Genomic DNA, 17207 nt, shown 5'->3' with positions numbered 1-17207 from the left:
GTGTGGCATCGATCGTAGCATGCCTAATGCCTGGTGCTTTCTCCGTGCGGAAGGTGATACTGTTCTGTCGGACTCATCTTCGTCGTTGTGGGACGTTGCAAACTTTGTCGGGGGTGACAGGTGACCCAAAACCTGTCGGCGGCTGTTGTGTTGAAGTTGATTGTTTGGGCGCAGTCTTAGTGCTTCGTGTAGCGGCTTGTGGCTCGCCTGTGGTGGTGGTAACAGTGTTGTCTATTGATATGTCGTATTTTGCGGCTTGCTCTCAAGTTTTTCATTGTAGTCGGGGCGTGCTCTGCGGCCATCTTGGGCCCCTTTGGGACGTAGAATCAAGGCCGAGGATGGCATTGCATCGAAGGGGGCTCTGTGGCCGCGAGCACGCGTATTTGGGGCCGTTTTTGCTCCGATTTTCAAAAATTTCGTTCTCGCTGTTGTTGATGTTTCCCATTTGTACTACAGGATCACGGGAACAGCGGGAACTCACTCGGCACGGAAGAACTATGGTACAAGTCACGTGACGATAAGATAAGGAAACGATCAGTGGAGCACAGGACGGGACGCTCAGTGATCAGTTGGCATTGCCAACTGATCGCGATCACCTCATGCACCTAGGTGATCACCCCCAGGTAGACAAAAAACACTGTTCAAGACTTGTATATAGTATGACCTAAGCCTGGCTCAAGGTCAGACTTCTATAGCTCTTCAGCAATCAACTTTGTGATTACCCTAACCGGTACTTTCAGCTATACCTAAGTAACGACTACTCTACGACTCTTGTTGAGGCCTTGACTGATCACCAAGACCTTTGAAGATCTACGATTCAATCGACCAGACCCCAGAACGACTATTACTGTTGTCAATCCCTGGCTTACTGTTAACACAAACCCACTGTCAGTTAGCTAGCCGTAACACTTTGATTACTCCTGTTCAGTAAGTCACCTTTTGAGAACTACTAAACAGTATAGACAAGATGTCTTCTCGCGCTTCTGCTAAATCACCTACTCCAGGATCCTCATCCTCTTCGCGCAACCAGCCTCAGAGCCTCGCGCAGGAGCCCGCCAACACTGAGGACTTCGACATGCCGGACCTCAAGTACGACTCCGATAGAGATAGCTCTTTCACCAAGGAAAGCTACGATAAGCTCCGACGCATAATCCAGAAACAAGAAGCCGAGACAAAAGACATGCAGAAAATCGTCAACGAAAACCGACAAGCAATAGAAAACCTCAACAAGCAACTCCAGCACGCTAGACAGGCCTACAAGAAGCTGGAAGAAGACATCAAGGGGGACGCTAACCTCCGGAAGATCCAGGAACTCCAGGGGGAAATCACCACCCTCCGGGCCGCCGCCAACATCGTCACCACGCCCGTCCACGGAGGATGACAAAAGCTTAAGCTCAGTGCGCCTGTCACCTACGACGGAACCCCCGGGACCCTCAAAGGATTCCTGATTCAGGTCAAAAATTACTAGAACTTTCACTATAGAGATTTTACTAACGAAACCGAAAAAGTAGTACACGCAGCCACCTACCTCCGAGGAAAGGCCTTCAAGTGGTTTAAACTAATCCAGGAAGAATACCTTAAATACAAGACCCTCGACGAGTATACTACCGAGACCCGCGACATCTATGCTAATTTTAAAGGATTCGAGGATACGCTCAGGTTACTTTTCCAAGACCCCGACGAAAAGCGACAAGCCGAACGAGATCTAGCATAACTTAAGCAGACTAAGTCTGCTAAAGACTACTCCGCTAATTTCCGACAACTTAGCGTTTAACTCGACCTTACTAAGGAAACTAAGATCTTTATATTCTATCAAGGACTAAAAGACGAAGTCAAGGACGAGATCATCAAGATTGATCGACCTAACGACTTTCTCTAGTACGCCGAACTCGCCATCAAAATCGACAACCAGCTTTTCGAACGACGAAAGGAAAAAGGCGAAAAACGACAAAACCCTAACTCAAGACGCAAGTACTAGTAGCAGCCTCAGCACTAGTTCAACAACCAGCGAAACGACAATAGACCCTGCAACAACTAGAACAACCCCCGACAAAGTACTACCTATAGTTACTATAGTAGACTAATAGACCTTAGTACTACACAGAGAAACGACAAAAAGAACGACAGTTAGAAGAAAGACAGACAGTGCTATAACTGCCAGAAGATTAGACACCTAGCATACGAATGCAGGTCACCCAAGAAGGAACGCTTCCAACCGGTACCAGAGAAACGACAAGCAAGTATCGCCACGAAGACGATCCCTCATAAACAACTTAATTAGACCACCTGCTTCGATGACAACTGCCATATCCACTCTAGCAGTAAGGAACACGCAGGATGGTACCTCTAGAAACCTTAAGAACGATCTGGTTACGACACTACCAACGTACCTAAACAGACCCTCGCTGCGGGATATAGAAGCAATAGCAAAATCGAGCGCAAGACAATCGAACGGCTCGACAGTATGAACGACAACGAGGAATTAGAACAAGACAATCAGCGAAGGCTGAGCCTCCTCTACGCAGGACGACAAGCCCACCTGCAGCGGATTCAACAGGACTCACAAAACCCTATGTGGCAACGACAACTCGGTACGCTGGACGCACACATCGAACGACGACAACATGCACAAGGAGATCCCGCACGGATCCGCCAGATCAACCAAGAACTAGAAGAACAGGTCGAATCAGAAACGACTAAGAACACCCCCAACGACTCGGAAACACCTCGCGATGTTGCCTGCCAACATGCCCAACTAGAAGTCGCCTTTGAAGTCGCTTCAGTCGACGACACTAGCTCTGGAGAGGACTCTGACGAAGAAATACAGTGGTATCACTGCTACTAAGACCAGCGCCGAGTCCACTATATCAAGAAAGACGAAGCATGGAAGAAACAGCAAGAAAACGACGAACAAGGAACGGACAAGCAGTCAAAAAACTAGACTCGCCTACCGAAGACAAGGGACAACGACAGGCAGTCTAGACAAGGTCCCTATGTAGCGCAACGACGCCCACGACACAACGACACAAGCATGTACAAGTCCAAATACAGCTTAACGGAAGAACAGCTACCGCCATGATCGATAGCGGAGCCTAAGGAAACTTCATATCACCAAGAACGGTAAATGAAAGAAAGATAACCTGGAAAAGAAAAGCAGCCGAAGACTGCTACGAACTTAGCACCGTTAAAGGAGAACAAGTCCAGTACGGCGGAGGACGCATTGCTATGGAGACAGCGTAACTCCCTTTGCAGATCCATGGCCGGAATGAGCGACTGAACTTCGATATTACGGAGATAGGAGACAAGTACGATGTCATCCTTAGAAGACCATGGTTATACGATAGTAACCCACGGATAGATTGGAGAACAGGCCAACTCCATTAGGACCAGGATTCAGTCACTAAGAAGCAACCACGGAACGGTGCCTCAAACGAACCTCTCAAGACTCCTGAAGCGAAGAGATTTCTAGCATACCTACGGATCAAGGATGCAAACGCCAGGACGTTATCAGCAATAGACATCGGCAAGGAAGACCGACTTCTGTCTATCCCAGAAGAATACCGGCAATACCAGAAGCTATTCGCCGAAGAACTCGAGACCGGACTCCCGGAACACAGCAACTACGACCACGAGATACCCCTTAAGGAAGGGAAGGAGCCAAAGCTAGAAGCAATCTACGGACTCAACCAGAAAGAAATGGAAGCACTCGACGCTTACCTCAAAGAAAATCTACAGAAGGGATACATCAGACCCTCTACATCACCAGCGGGATACCTAATCCTGTTCGTACTAAAAAAGAACGGCAAACTACGACTCTGCGTCGACTACCGGAAACTTAACGACATTACGATCAAGAACTGCTACCTACTACCGCTCATCTCCGAACTACGAGACCTGTTGCACGGAGCACAGTGGTTTACAGCACTCGACCTAAAAGGAGCCTATAACCTGATCCGGATGAAATCAGGTGAAGAATGGAAGACAGCGTTTCGAACACGCCGAGGATATTACGAGTACCTTGTGATGCCCTTCGGACTCACCAACGCACCCGCGACATTCCAGACGATGATCAACTACGTCTTACGAGAATTTCTAGATGTGTTCGTCGTAGTTTACCTCGACGACATCCTAATCTTCTCTAAGACTCTGGAAGACCATAAAAAACACGTACACCAAGTACTGCGGAAACTGCAAGACGCCAAACTCCTAGTGGAACCCGAGAAGAGCAAGTTTCACGCTAAAGAAGTCGAATTCCTAGGTTTTACGATAGCCCCAGGAATCCTCAAAATGTCCAAAGACAAAATCGCAGCAGTACGAGACTGGCCTACACCACAGAACGTTAAGGACGTACAATCCTTTATTGGATATGTGAACCACTACCGACGGTTCCTAGAAGGGTACTTAGACAAAAACGACCCTCTCACGAGACTTTCGAGGAAAGACATCCCCTGGCAATGGGAAGAAGAACAGAAAAAAGCCTTCGACGAGATCAAACAACAAGTCACATCGGAACCAATACTCGTCATACCAAACCCCGAGAAACCATTCGAAGTCGAGACCGACTCCTCAGACTATGCCATAGGAGGACAACTAGGTCAACGAGACGAAGAAGGACAGCTACGACCTTGTGCCTTCTTCTCACGCAAACTACACGGCCCAGAACTCAATTACCAGATACACGACAAGGAACTCATGGCAATTATCGAAGCATTCAAAGAATGGAGACCGCAACTCTCAGGAACCAAGTACGAGGTCAAAGTATACACCGACCACAAGAATCTCGCACACTTCACTATATCGAAAGATCTCAACAAACGACAAATTCGATGGTCCGAATTCTTGTCAGAATTCAATTTCAGAATCGTCTACCGGAAAGGCAAAGAAAACGGCAGGGCCGACGCCCTCAGCCGAAGACCGGACCATGAGGTCCAGGTACCTGAGGAAACCCGAGTTATCCTCAAAACAGACAAAAACGGAGACCTTGTGCCAGCAGCCAGACTCTTAATGATGGCCAGAAGAGACAGTACTAGCACGCCTGGAAGGATGTCTCCTGAAGCCATTAGGGAGATATACTCCGCACCCGCATACGGTCACCAAGGCGTAACTAAGACATGGAAACGCATCCGCCAACACTACGACAAAACGGCTACACGACAAGAAGTATCTTTAGCGATTAAGGACTGTAAGGTTTATGCGAAAAGCAAACCCAGCCGACATCAGCCTTATGGAAAGATATAGCTGCTCCCAGTGCCGCAAACCGCATAGGAATCCATCTCGCTGGACTTCGTTACTAAGTTACCTAAGTCCCGTGAACCGATGACTAACGTCTACTACGACAGTGTCCTCGTCATCGTCGACAGACTCACAAAGTATTCGTACTTCATCCCGTACATAGAGTCAAGCACTGCAGAAGACCTCGCCTACAAGTTTCTGCAGGTGATCGTAAGCCAACACGGAATGCCGAAGGAAATCGTATCCGACAGAGACAAGCTGTTCACTTCCAAGTTTTGGAGATCCCTGATCTCGCAGCTAGGATCTGACTACAAGATGTCTACCGCTTTCCATCTGCAAACCGATGGCCAGACAGAACGAATCAATCAGATCATGGAAACCTACCTACGCTGCTACGTCAACTATCAGCAAAACAACTAGGTCTAACTACTACCTATGGCCTAGTTCGCTTACAATAGCGCAGTAGGAGAAAGTATAAAAGAATCACTATTCTACTTGAACTACGGATTCAACCCGACAGCCTATGGACAACCCCGACAAGGCCCAACAGCTCTGAAAGCTGTGGCAGATATCAACAAACTCAAGGAAATCCAACGAGATCTTCCTAGAGACCTTGAATTTGTGCGCGAACGCATGCGCAAATACGCTGACAAGACAAGAGTTGAGGGACCAACTCTGAAGGAGGGGGATAGCGCATACCTTCTCCGCCAGAACATCAAAACAAAACGACCAAGCGATAAGTTAGACTTCAAGAAACTTAGACCCTTCGAAATTACGAAGAAGGTATCTAACGTCAACTTCAAACTCGTACTACTAGATACTATGAAGTGTTATCTAGTTTTTCATATTTCACTTCTCGAGCCAGCACCAAAAGGATCACGAACTATGGACCATATCGAAGTCGACCCGGAACAGGACTACGAGGTCGAAAGGATCCTCGATCACATCGATCAGCACGATGACACAGAAATACAATACCTAATCAAGTAGAAAAACTACGGACACGAAGAAAACACATAGGAACCCGCATCAAACTTGGAGCACGCACAAGAGGAACTTCAAGAATACTGGACGCAATGGGAAACACGACAGCACGCCAAAGTCATGCAAAGACCAATACACAACCCTCGCGTCAGAAACCCTCAACCCAAGTTTCGACCAACCAAGAAACCCCAGGGCAACAAAACGTTTCTTCGCCTAGGAACACCTAGCCCTGAGTAGCCGAGGAACCTCCAACACTCCCTGCACCCGCGCCATCCACCAGAGGACCCAAACCCACAAACTCGTCACCAAAACCAAAAAGGGACCAAGGAGGATCATTCCCGAGACCTACTGCCTGGAGGTCACTAACGACGAACCTCTCGTGAGCATCCAAGGCAGGTAGGACTTCGTCGTCCGCCAGGACGCCATCCTCCCTGTCAACCTCCTGCATACCACGCTCAAAAACTTCGGTCTGCCGCTCCCGAACCATCTTACGGACCGTCCGAATCCGTTTCAGACGACCCGCAGCATCCGCTATTTGAACTTGCAAACGAGCAAACTCTTGATGAAGCGCGAATAGCTCCTCACCCGCTTTCTCTTCTTTCTCATCCCACTCCTTTTGCTGAGAGTTCAACTTCTGAACCAGAAGCAAACATTAGCAACCCCTAGAACAGCGAAAACATAAAAACACGACTTACGAGTAGACGCCACGAGGACGCCGTCACAAGGTTTCTTCGCCTCGATGCAAGTCCTACAGCGTGTAGACTTCTCGCCAAAACGACACGGGACCTTTGCACGGAAACAACGAGTGCAAGGCATGTCGCTAGCAATCGATCGGGACTCCACGTATTCAATAAGCGCAGCTCTCTCACGATCTTTTATTACAGTCAAGTGCGACTTTGTCTTTCGAACGCGACCTGACATGGTGTCAGCATCATGAAAAACAAAGGAAGCAAATTTGTGGATCCCCAACCTGGGACCAACGACCTACTTATACTCAGGTCTCGAGGACAAGACCTTTAAGAGGGGAGCTGATGTTACGACCCGACAGTTAACAGACCACTGACGACGACCCCGCAGGGGCTCAGATTGATTGATTGATTTATTCCTACTCGGTTATGAAGCCGCTCTTATGCCAGCAGCTATGCCCGGAAAGCGGGGTTTGGCAGGTAGCCGAAGCGTCGACAATGAACAGCGACGCCCCACTTCGCCCTGATGTTGCATCAGGGCCAGCTATCCCCAAGCTCCCCACTATGTTCTCTATTCTGTGTGTTTGTGCCTTCTGTTGAAGAAGTGTGTTGCTCTCCTGTCTGCTTTCTCGCTTTTGTGTTGCTCTCTAGAATGCTTGTTTTGCGTCCTCCTGCTTCGGTTCAGTTGGTGCTGGTAGCACCGTATCTGGTTCTTTGTACCTACAGTCTCCCCCCAGCGCTCAGCTTTGTCTCTTTGTTTTGTCCGTATCCTCCCGGACTTGTATGTGCCGTTTTCTCAGTTGCATCTGTAAATTCTTTGTTGCCTCCTGCCGGGTTCCTATGTGGCCTCTTGTTTCTTGCCTGTTGACCACTATTGCCCTCCACCACATTGGCCCAAGGGTCTTCCACGAAGCACAATGCTCCACTGACTCCGACATGTTCGATTACTGGGTATGAGAGCTCCCGCACAGATTCCGCAGACATTGTCGCGCGTTGAAGGGACACCAATCCTTCTTCGCAAAAGGGGCGACAGGGGACTAGTCTGTCTGTGGTCTGTAGTATTGTGTGGCATCGATCGTAGCATGCCTAATGCCTGGTGCTTTCTCCGTGCGGAAGGTGATACTGTTCTGTCGGACTCATCTTCGTCGTTGTGGGACGTTGCAAACTTTGTCGGGGGTGACAGGTGACCCAAAACCTGTCGGCGGCTGTTGTGTTGAAGTTGATTGTTTGGGCGCAGTCTTAGTGCTTCGTGTAGCGGCTTGTGGCTCGCCTGTGGTGGTGGTAACAGTGTTGTCTATTGATATGTCGTATTTTGCGGCTTGCTCTCAAGTTTTTCATTGTAGTCGGGGCGTGCTCTGCGGCCATCTTGGGCCCCTTTGGGACGTAGAATCAAGGCCGAGGATGGCATTGCATCGAAGGGGGCTCTGTGGCCGCGAGCACGCGTATTTGGGGCCGTTTTTGCTCCGATTTTCAAAAATTTCGTTCTCGCTGTTGTTGATGTTTTTTTCCGCAGGGGCTCAGCGGTTATAGGGACGGCCGTCAGCCGTTACGTCGTAACAACCCCCACGGAACGGAAGAACTAGGATACAGGTCACGTGACGATAAGCAGGACCGACGGACGATAAGCGGTCCTGGGACAGGACCGACGGTGCCAAGGGCGGTCCATGGCGATGGACCGACGTCCTGGGTGTCGGTCCCCCAGGATCAGGAAGTGTTCAGCATGGAACCAGACTTGTATATAGTTGGGACTCGAGTCCTCTCGAGTCCTACCTTTCCTAGTTCTTCAGCAATCAACTTTGTGATTACCCTAACCGGTACTTTCAGCTATACCTAAGTGACGACTACTCTACGACTCTTGTTGAGGCCTTGACTGATCACCAAGACCTTTGAAGATCTACGATTCAATCGACCAGACCCCAGAACGACTGTTACTGTTGTCAATCCCTGGCTTACTGTTAACACAAACCCACTGTCAGTTAGCTGGCCGTAACAGTAAAATTCTACATGAGCGATTTATGGGTGTGCGAAATGTGGGGGTGTGCGAGAAGTGGGTGTGCGACGTTAGTAGCCCGCTGCATAGTATGGTGATGCAGCTCAGTAGTGGCCTGACGAACTAAATATATTCCCAATGAGCAGAGGGTTCGTTAATTCCATCATAGAATGTAACCGCATTTGTGCAACATGTTCTTGCGTGACAATAGAGGAGTTATTCTTAGACGCTCTGGAACCATTCGGGAGGTGGTGGGCTCACCCGTTTCCAATGATCTGCAAAATGGCACACAAAGCTCAAACTTCATCCACAGGAGGGTGCCTTCTTGCTTGCACGATGAGGCCACATTGAGTTCAGCTTCATTTACCTTTGAAGTAGTGATGAACATAATCGTAGCTTGATGGCATTTACTCTTTGCGGCTATTGAGGTAAGTGATGAATGCAATATAATTGAGGAGCAGCTAAGGGATTAGTGACAGATATACATTGCTTTAGTAATGGGGAATTTGAAGAGACATGGCCCGTCTGTTAATTTAATATACTATCCCTCGTTATTATGATGTCATGCTACCCATGCACACATGCAATTCAGATTGCCATCAACCTTTGAACCTATATATCTTAAACAGGGGATTAATAAGCCTTGCTAAGTAACTAATTATCAATAGCTTTTTTGACCAAACCCATTCAATAAAGGGAATTTCTTCCGCATTTTGGGGATGATGCAACGACTAGTAGAGAATATAGTTGATCAAACTCTATCTCCCCTTCTGCAGGAACGATAACTAAAGTAAAATCAGCATTGCAAGCGTCATCCAGAAGACATACTTCCAACTTCATAGGCTTAAGGCACAGCGGGTTCTCGGCTATATACCATCGATAAGAGTTCACAATATATTTTGTTTTCGACGCCAAGTCTGACAAAAATTTACTATAATGCCGACTAGCTCAGAGCGGACTTTTAGTAATTGCCTAGGTACTTTTTTTTTTAGAATTATACGAGCAGGTTGCTCATAGGCTGTTACACTATATAATCCATTTCCTCTTCTAACTTTTGAAGCCCTGTTGGCATCAAACAAAGACCAAGATTTCATTTCACCTTGCCAACTGCCTTCACTCTTTTGTCGCACTCTCCCCGACTATTCAAAATACGGCCCGAACCAGATTCTGAACCTGCAAGTCAAGGCCAATAACTTTTGAGCAGAACACAAGTTAATTCGTAACAGTTTCGCAGAAATGCTAACTTCATCAATCATCCTTCTCGCTCTTGCAGGCATCGGTCTAGGCGATGAGACCAACAACCTATGCACAACAGCCTCGCTGGGTTCAACTGTGCGAGTGCCTAAGGGCTTGAAAAACTTCAAGTTCCCTAAAATCGCTGGGACTGCCCAACTCTATTTGGGAGCAGGTATTTCTGTGAAGCTTACGGAAGCTCGGCCTGAGGCCAGCTACTGTCGCTACAGATTTTTCAACTCCGGAAACATCCAAAAACAAGTTTGGGTCACTGATGGAGGAAGCGTGTGGAGCTCCATTTGGGTTTATGGAGACTCCAGGACTGGGCCAGACGGTTGCGATCTTCAGACTGATTGCGACCCCAATGACGATGGCTTGTACGTGGGTACTGTTATGTAAGAAGCAATTCAGATGGTGTTTGATTGTGTGGGACGGGAGTAGACGTCATTGAAAGTGAAAGCAGCTGGGGCATCATATGGGGAAGTACTAATAGATCTTCGGAACCAAGACATGGCATTAGCCTTCTTCTATATATCTATCCCGCTCAGGACATAAGCTCAAACATAGACTAGACGTGTGGATACCTAGTTTGTTAATTTTACATTGACGGTATCTTGGCCTTCTACATTGGTGTTTCTGCAAAATTATGCTGAGGCCAAAAGCCTACGAAACGCCTCTTGCAAACAGTGTGACCTAAAGACTTGTGGTTGCATGCTCTTAGCTAGCGTTTATAAGCACAGAGACAGACTTTTATTTGCCATCCTCCTCGCCAACCCACCCATCTCTTACTATAAGCTTTTTCACATTGAAATGCTTGTTCACCGCCATGGATTAACAATGCTTGTTCTGGGGCTCTCTGATTCGAAGCTAAGTGACATGAAGATGCTACTTGCAGTATGGAGCCTCAAGGCTTTCTAACAAGCATTTAATTAAGCAACACCAAGAGTCTATTCATCACCATGACCGCTTTATCTTTACAGACTTACGTTACAATTGGGCAAGCATGCTCTGAATCCTACATTACCTGCTCGTCCTGCTCTTCCCTTTCTGAGGATTGAGGTTAAGCTCAATTTCCACTGGCGTTAATGGCCAACTCATCAAGTGAACGGAAAGTCATATGAATATCTCAAGTTCGCGTGCTTTTGTCCACTTTGTAAGTCATGTATAGTTATTGCGAAATATGATTAAACATTAAATACTTCCTCATGATGTCTTTAACGCGGTTCCCTCGCTTACAGCGTTCCCAATGAAGGATCACTCTCCATAAGCTTATCCACAAGCACCATGCTCTTTTCGCACGCCGTGAAGTCACACCAGTAGCCATCATCAGCTTTACACATAATCTGTGCATTAACTATATATCCAATTGTTAGTTCTGTACAGCTAATAGTGACAAAGTAAGAAGAGATAGTGAAAAACTTACACCTTGTGGCTAATCGTTTGATTCGCGGAAGTGAGTGTCCAAACACTAGAGGTGAAGTTTGTGATGGCAGCGACTCCGAATCAGATGTCTTTCCCGCAGTGTCTGTCTGCTACTCTTCTGAGGTTTTCTTTGTAGAGAAAGCAGAAAAGTCTATACCGTACCATGCTGACGACCAGTTGGAAACGGCATAGCTGAGCTCTCCAGGCTCACAAATATGCATACCGTATCCGCGCCGGAAGATTTCCCGGTTTACGGCGAAGGCCCGGTCAATGTTGTCGGGTTTCAACGTGTCGATGAGAGCTAGGCGGTTTTGGCGTGCTATTTCGCAAACAGAAATATCTCGACTGACCGGCAAGCGCACCGCACTAAATATGAGCCCGTTGTGAAGATAAGGCTTATCCCCACTAAGTGCCGGGTGTCTATTTCGGACTGGCACGCAGCGAAGCTTTTAGTGTACTTGTTTGTTTGAATCGAGCACAAGAACATACCATTTACAGCTCCGCTCAGGACCATCATTTTTGGCTTCTTCCGATGCAGATTTCCCAGCTGCAGAACCTGTCAGACTCACATCATGCATATAATTGACATTGTCCCTTCTTACCTTTAGGAGCAAAGCGACCAAAATATCCCCATTTGTCAGCTGGGGATGGTCTGGACCATGCGTTGACGTGATTGTTGCTTGGTGCTTCTTGCGTAACTTGACAATGAGAGGTTCGGGGAAGAACATGAGACGACGGACTTCATCTGGTTGTTTGGCCAGTTCTGCAACAAGTCCTACGATAATTCCAATCCGATCTCTCAAGGATTTGACTCTATACGTTCCTTTTCTTCGCAACGCTTTCTCGGATATGTCTTTCGGGCCGTCTAGAGCTCCGCGCTCTAATTCTATGAATTGTGCGGGTTCAACGCCGTTAGCAACTTGGAGCCACGCTCGAATGAAGCTTCCGTAGCCCATTTGGTCCACAACTGCATGCGGCAGGTTGGTGCTGACAACCGTGCCATCTTTGTAGTGTGTAAGATGAACCAAGAGGGTTGGTGTGTTGGGGCCATCATCATGACGCATTTTCGGCCAACCTATCGGTGTCCATTCGTCCTCCAAGTCCATTATCGGCCGACCCCATGTGACAGCATCTTCGGGCAGGTCTCCTGAAGGCAGAAGTTGGCTTGCTGCAAGGGTTGTATCGACAGAGCAGCTCGACCACCCGAATAAAGGTTGGTTGGTGGAAAGATCTGGAAAATGGTACGCCAAACCTCCATTCTTTTCAATTGGGCGTATTCGTGCCCCAAGAATGGGAAGATGATTCCGAATCAGATGATCGAGAGAGGTCCGCAGAATTTCCTCGTTCAATGACTGCCGTATAATGAAGAACAGTAAAGACCGGATGTCATCAACGGGTTTCACCTGATCTTTCGGTTCCAAGGGTAGGACTTGGCCCTCCAGATTTTTTGATCCGTTTGATATCATGCCGCCGAATATGTCTGATTTAACCGTATGTCAAGTCAAAGAAAAGATATGAATCCAAGAAGAAAAACGGGGGACTACAAAGCTATGTATTCTGTTTGCAAGTGCCCACTGTTCTGCCGAGTTAGCGTGAACCTAGTGAACCTAATCTCTCGCCCGAGAGCACGGCCGGGATATCCCTATGTTGCCCCATATCAAGGACTCCTAACAATGTCTTTTGTGGCATGGTGTTCAAGGTTGTGACCGGGGTAGCAGCCGGTGGAAAGGCAAACATCCCCTTGCAAACAGAATTCTTTTGATGGATTATCGGCGAACTACTTGACAAGAATAATAGTAGCGGGCCACTTAAGTGGACCTTGTATGTTGAAACATAAGCCAGCGCCTTTGGTCGCATGTCCGTGCTCGTAATTTGGACACTATGGAGATGACGAGGCTCCCTAACTTCCAGCTCACCAAAGGGTCACAGTTCAAAATTCTTAGGCTTTGGTCGAAGCCATCGTATTCGGATTGGGTTGTGGGGCTGATTTACTAGCAAGTTACTTTCTCGATATGGCTGGATGCAGCGGGGCCTTAATTTGCACCCTTGGCTTGCATCCTTGGCTTGGCTTGCAACCCTGGCACTCGACGTGAGCCCTAGCCTAGCCTTGCGGCGCTGCAACGTACTTTAAGAGGATTTGGGCCAGAGAAACCTCATTGTATGGCTCTCTTGGGATTCAATTTATGGGCTGTGAAACGCTAACTCTGCTAATTCGTTGCAACGATCCCCCTGCGCTACTGGATCCCACCAGGCTCCCACGAAATACCCTGAAATCCCACCTTGCCCGAATCCGTCGAACGAATGTCAAATTCCACCCTCCTCAAGGCATGTATGGATGTTTTAGTAGTTCATGCAAAGTGGTAAGAATTCGATATATAGGTCATGACCAACCATTCCTACTTGTACAAATTGCCTCCCGGTGATGTTCAACTTTCTCCGTCATGTGCAAGCACACAACCATAACTAATAGACAAGGAAATCGAATGTATCAACAAACCGTTTTTCTCTGTACGAAGATAGTCTTTGTGGAGGAAAAGAAGCCGAAAAAAAAAAAAAAAAAAAAAACTATCTTCCGCTTGGCCAGCAATAAACCACATGTCGCATGCCAATGGCAACAGTACTAAATACCATACAAGAGCCCGTGAAAATAACGACTCCCTTGTATTTGATCAAGCCATAGCTCTCCACCGAGGTGATGTGAAAAAGAAGATTACCACTAATGGGGCCTGCCATGACATTGCCGACTCCCTTACCAAAATTGAAAAGGCTAAAAATCATTGAAACAGCTGTCGAATCGTTGCTTACAGCCGTTGTCATCCTTGCCCACATTGCTGTATATCCGGCGGCGAAGAAGCCGTAAACCAGTGCAAAGACAATGAGCAGCGGTAGGGTATGAGCCAAACCCCACAATGCAAACGCGGCTGTTGCTGAGATGATGGTAGACACTGTGGTCAAAACTTCTAGAGAGACCTTCCGGTCGGAAAGTAATCCAAAAGTCAGTTGACCAGCAACTTGTGAAACACTCATCAAAGCCAGTAAGAGAGCGCCGTCTCTTCCACTCAGGCCAATGGAGGTGGCATATGAGGGTAGGAAGAGGGACGGGAAGAAGTATCCGAGGCCCTGTGCAACATTCGACGTCGAAAAAACCCAGAACAGGGGGTCGCGGAGGAAACTCCAATCCATTCTCAAAGAAGCGCTGTGCAAGGACGGTGGCAAACGCCCATTGAGAAAAGGGATCAACGGGCCTGTTAACACGAACAGCGCAACGGCCACAGCTCGCAACGTTGTCTGATAACCGTACTTCTCCAACAGCGCTTCCATGACAAAGGGAAATATTGCACCCGAAACGCCTGATGAGCTGCAGAGGAGCCCATACGCCATGCCGCGGCGGGTGATCCAGTACTCATTGACCATGATGAGAATGGGGTAGTAAAAGATGAGGAATCCTACACCGTAGGCGACACCTTGCGTGAGGATAAGTGTTTCGACAGTCGTGCAAAAGGAGGCAAGGACAATACCACCTATACAAATAATCCCTGGTAAAGTTTTAGACACACGTTGAGGTCTGTACTGTAAACAACAAGACAGACTTACAGCCAGCCCATATCATTTGCGTCTGGTAACGCTGGTACCGCTTGATTAATGGAGTGATGGCTGGAGCGCCCAAGTACGATATGCCAGAGGCAACACTGCCCACCACGGGAATGTAACGATTGCTGGCAAAGGCTGGTTGCTTGGAGTAGTAATTCTGGAAAACTCCAAAGGACAGAGGAAACCCTGGTATGGTATGATGTTGATTAGCCTCCTTCAGATGTTACATAAGCTACCTACGGAAAAAAACAAACCCCAAAGGAGAGCCTCAAAGACGAAAGCTGTCAGAAGAAGTTTCCATGCCGCCGGCCCCCGGTCGGTTGGCTCCAATTGATGTTGTGTGCCATGAAATTCTGCAGAAGCATTCGGGTCAACATTTTCTTGTCGATTCGTACCAGATGGCGTCCTAGATGCCGTTGCCAGCTCAATCGACTCCGAGTTTACTGAAGTAGACATGTTGTTGGTATGCGGACATTCCATTCATCGAGTGATGTCAGCTTCGAGGTGTTTTATCATGGTTGCGGGGAATATCATAGTGCCTTCGACAGCCGAGGCTAGCCTATTTGCTCTGGCGATTGCAGATCTTGCACATGATTAGTGTGAACCTTTTAACGTTCTCATGACTTTTTGGAACACCATCCTTGGCATTACCAGTGGTATTCATTCGGCAGTGTACTAAGGCTATTATCAATGGTTTGGGTGCGAAGATGAAATCTCGTGGTCTGGCATCTGACTTAGGTTGTTAGTGGCCGATTAATCAGAATGAGCCTTGTGTTGCAATAACATCTATTCTAGTACATTACCCTCGAGTCCTTGCGTCCCATCCTTGGCATCCATGTACATGATGTCGTGAAAGATTTGAAGCCAAAGCTCTCCTTCCTTCCTCCACCAGTATTGTACCTTTACCATCAATGAATTATCTTCTTCTTCTTCAAGACCTGCCGACTCGTTCCACAAATCCACCCTCATCCCAACCCAACCTTCTGCTCTCGCTTTCTCTTTTATACTTTCGGCCGAGGGAAACCCTGCTGGAGCGACCTGCTCATCGGTGCCGAACTCGAACTCAGTCTCTACAAGGGGCCGAATAGTGTAATAACCTTTCGTCTTCTGCCTGGTGGAGTCTCTCTTCGGCGCTGTCTCGTGTAAATATCGAATAATCGTCTCCCTGTCACGCGCCGCGAATGATGGTTGCGGACGGCAGATTTGATAGCAGAATGGCGAGAAAAAGGTCCCCTTGGCGTCGATATCGTTAGTATGTCGGTAAGCAGCGTACAGAATCTTTAAGTGAGCGGTGAGATCGATATCAACTGAATGGGATTCCATATTGCCGTAGTGTTATGAATGTTAATGCAAAGTTTATTCATTCCAAGTACTTCATTTGGAATGAAACAATCGACGCGATTTAAAGAATCTCCTTCAATTGCGCTGGAATGATGACTTGCCGGTATGCACATGGCTGATAGGCTTGATCTTGTCAGCATTTAGCGTTCTGTAAGACGGCACTAGCCAGGACATGGGACGATGCATGCGATGTGCCATCCTGTGAAATTAGCCAAGCAGCTGCAACCCCAACATTGGAAGAAATTCCATCCCGATCAGGATAGCGAGCTGTAACTCTGCTGGTACGGTCTTGGCCGCGGTGCTCCGGGACTTGGTGGGGAACACCGTCCGGTGTATTGGCGTTGAATGATATACAACCAGGAGACTGCAGATTCCCGTAGGTATTTAATCTATTAAGTTTTGTACTATGTGTTGTTTGTCTATGTTTAAGCCATCGAGGCCGGTATTTGTTTTGGTGCGGTCGGCATCAACTCTTGACTCCGCATGCATACTGGACAATCTCTTCGTCCTTTAGAACTTTTACACCACTATGCTCCTTCTCGACGCTGTCCCTTGAGCAATAACTCAGAAGAAAAAGACAAAAGGACAAAAGCAAGCCCGTTTTACTCACAGGCTAACCTTTCGGATTTGGAGGCGGAAAGATGAGAGGCCGTCGAATCGCCGTTGATCCGCTCGGAGCCGACTCCCACCCCCCGTTCCCACTGCGAAATAAACTTTGACACAGGTCA

The 17207-nt window shown here is 47.8% G+C and overlaps 5 protein-coding genes across 5 annotated transcripts, besides 1 other annotated feature; 1 reads left to right on the top strand and 4 right to left on the bottom strand.

Moving 5' to 3' along the window:
- Window positions 1-967: 967 nt before the first annotated feature.
- Window positions 968-1381, top strand: CTRU02_206674 (uncharacterized protein; the record flags this gene model as incomplete). The annotated part of the gene is made up of 1 exon (XM_036732029.2): window positions 968-1381. The coding sequence occupies one exon, from the start codon at window positions 968-970 to the stop codon at window positions 1379-1381; it is 414 nt and encodes a 137-aa protein (XP_036576260.1).
- A 5058-nt stretch (window positions 1382-6439) lies between these two features.
- On the bottom strand, window positions 6440-7032 carry CTRU02_206673 (uncharacterized protein; the record flags this gene model as incomplete). The annotated part of the gene is made up of 2 exons (XM_070204753.1): window positions 6440-6855; window positions 6912-7032. 2 exons carry the CDS (start codon window positions 7030-7032, stop codon window positions 6440-6442), a joined length of 537 nt encoding a protein of 178 aa, XP_070061857.1.
- Window positions 7033-10180: 3148 nt separating this feature from the next.
- Window positions 10181-10246: a sequence feature (Short protein (CTRU02_206672, KAL0940062.1) was converted to a misc_feature.).
- A 1111-nt stretch (window positions 10247-11357) lies between these two features.
- On the bottom strand, window positions 11358-13013 carry CTRU02_206671 (putative LysR family regulatory protein; the record flags this gene model as incomplete). The annotated part of the gene is made up of 5 exons (XM_070204752.1): window positions 11358-11479; window positions 11549-11593; window positions 11771-11848; window positions 12037-12094; window positions 12150-13013. 5 exons carry the CDS (start codon window positions 13011-13013, stop codon window positions 11358-11360), a joined length of 1167 nt encoding a protein of 388 aa, XP_070061856.1.
- A 1099-nt stretch (window positions 13014-14112) lies between these two features.
- On the bottom strand, window positions 14113-15594 carry CTRU02_206670 (MFS monocarboxylate; the record flags this gene model as incomplete). The annotated part of the gene is made up of 3 exons (XM_036732025.1): window positions 14113-15083; window positions 15142-15324; window positions 15393-15594. 3 exons carry the CDS (start codon window positions 15592-15594, stop codon window positions 14113-14115), a joined length of 1356 nt encoding a protein of 451 aa, XP_036576256.1.
- Window positions 15595-15924: 330 nt separating this feature from the next.
- CTRU02_206669 (monocarboxylate permease-like protein) lies at window positions 15925-16461 on the bottom strand (the record flags this gene model as incomplete). The annotated part of the gene is made up of 1 exon (XM_036732024.1): window positions 15925-16461. The coding sequence occupies one exon, from the start codon at window positions 16459-16461 to the stop codon at window positions 15925-15927; it is 537 nt and encodes a 178-aa protein (XP_036576255.1).
- Window positions 16462-17207: the final 746 nt, after the last annotated feature.

The sequence above is a fragment of the Colletotrichum truncatum genome (genome assembly GCF_014235925.2).
Source record: "Colletotrichum truncatum strain CMES1059 chromosome Unknown Contig_0003, whole genome shotgun sequence".
Lineage (NCBI taxonomy): Eukaryota > Fungi > Ascomycota > Sordariomycetes > Glomerellales > Glomerellaceae > Colletotrichum > Colletotrichum truncatum.
Note: the sequence above shows the minus strand (reverse complement) of the source record. Positions and strands in the feature narration are given on the sequence as shown.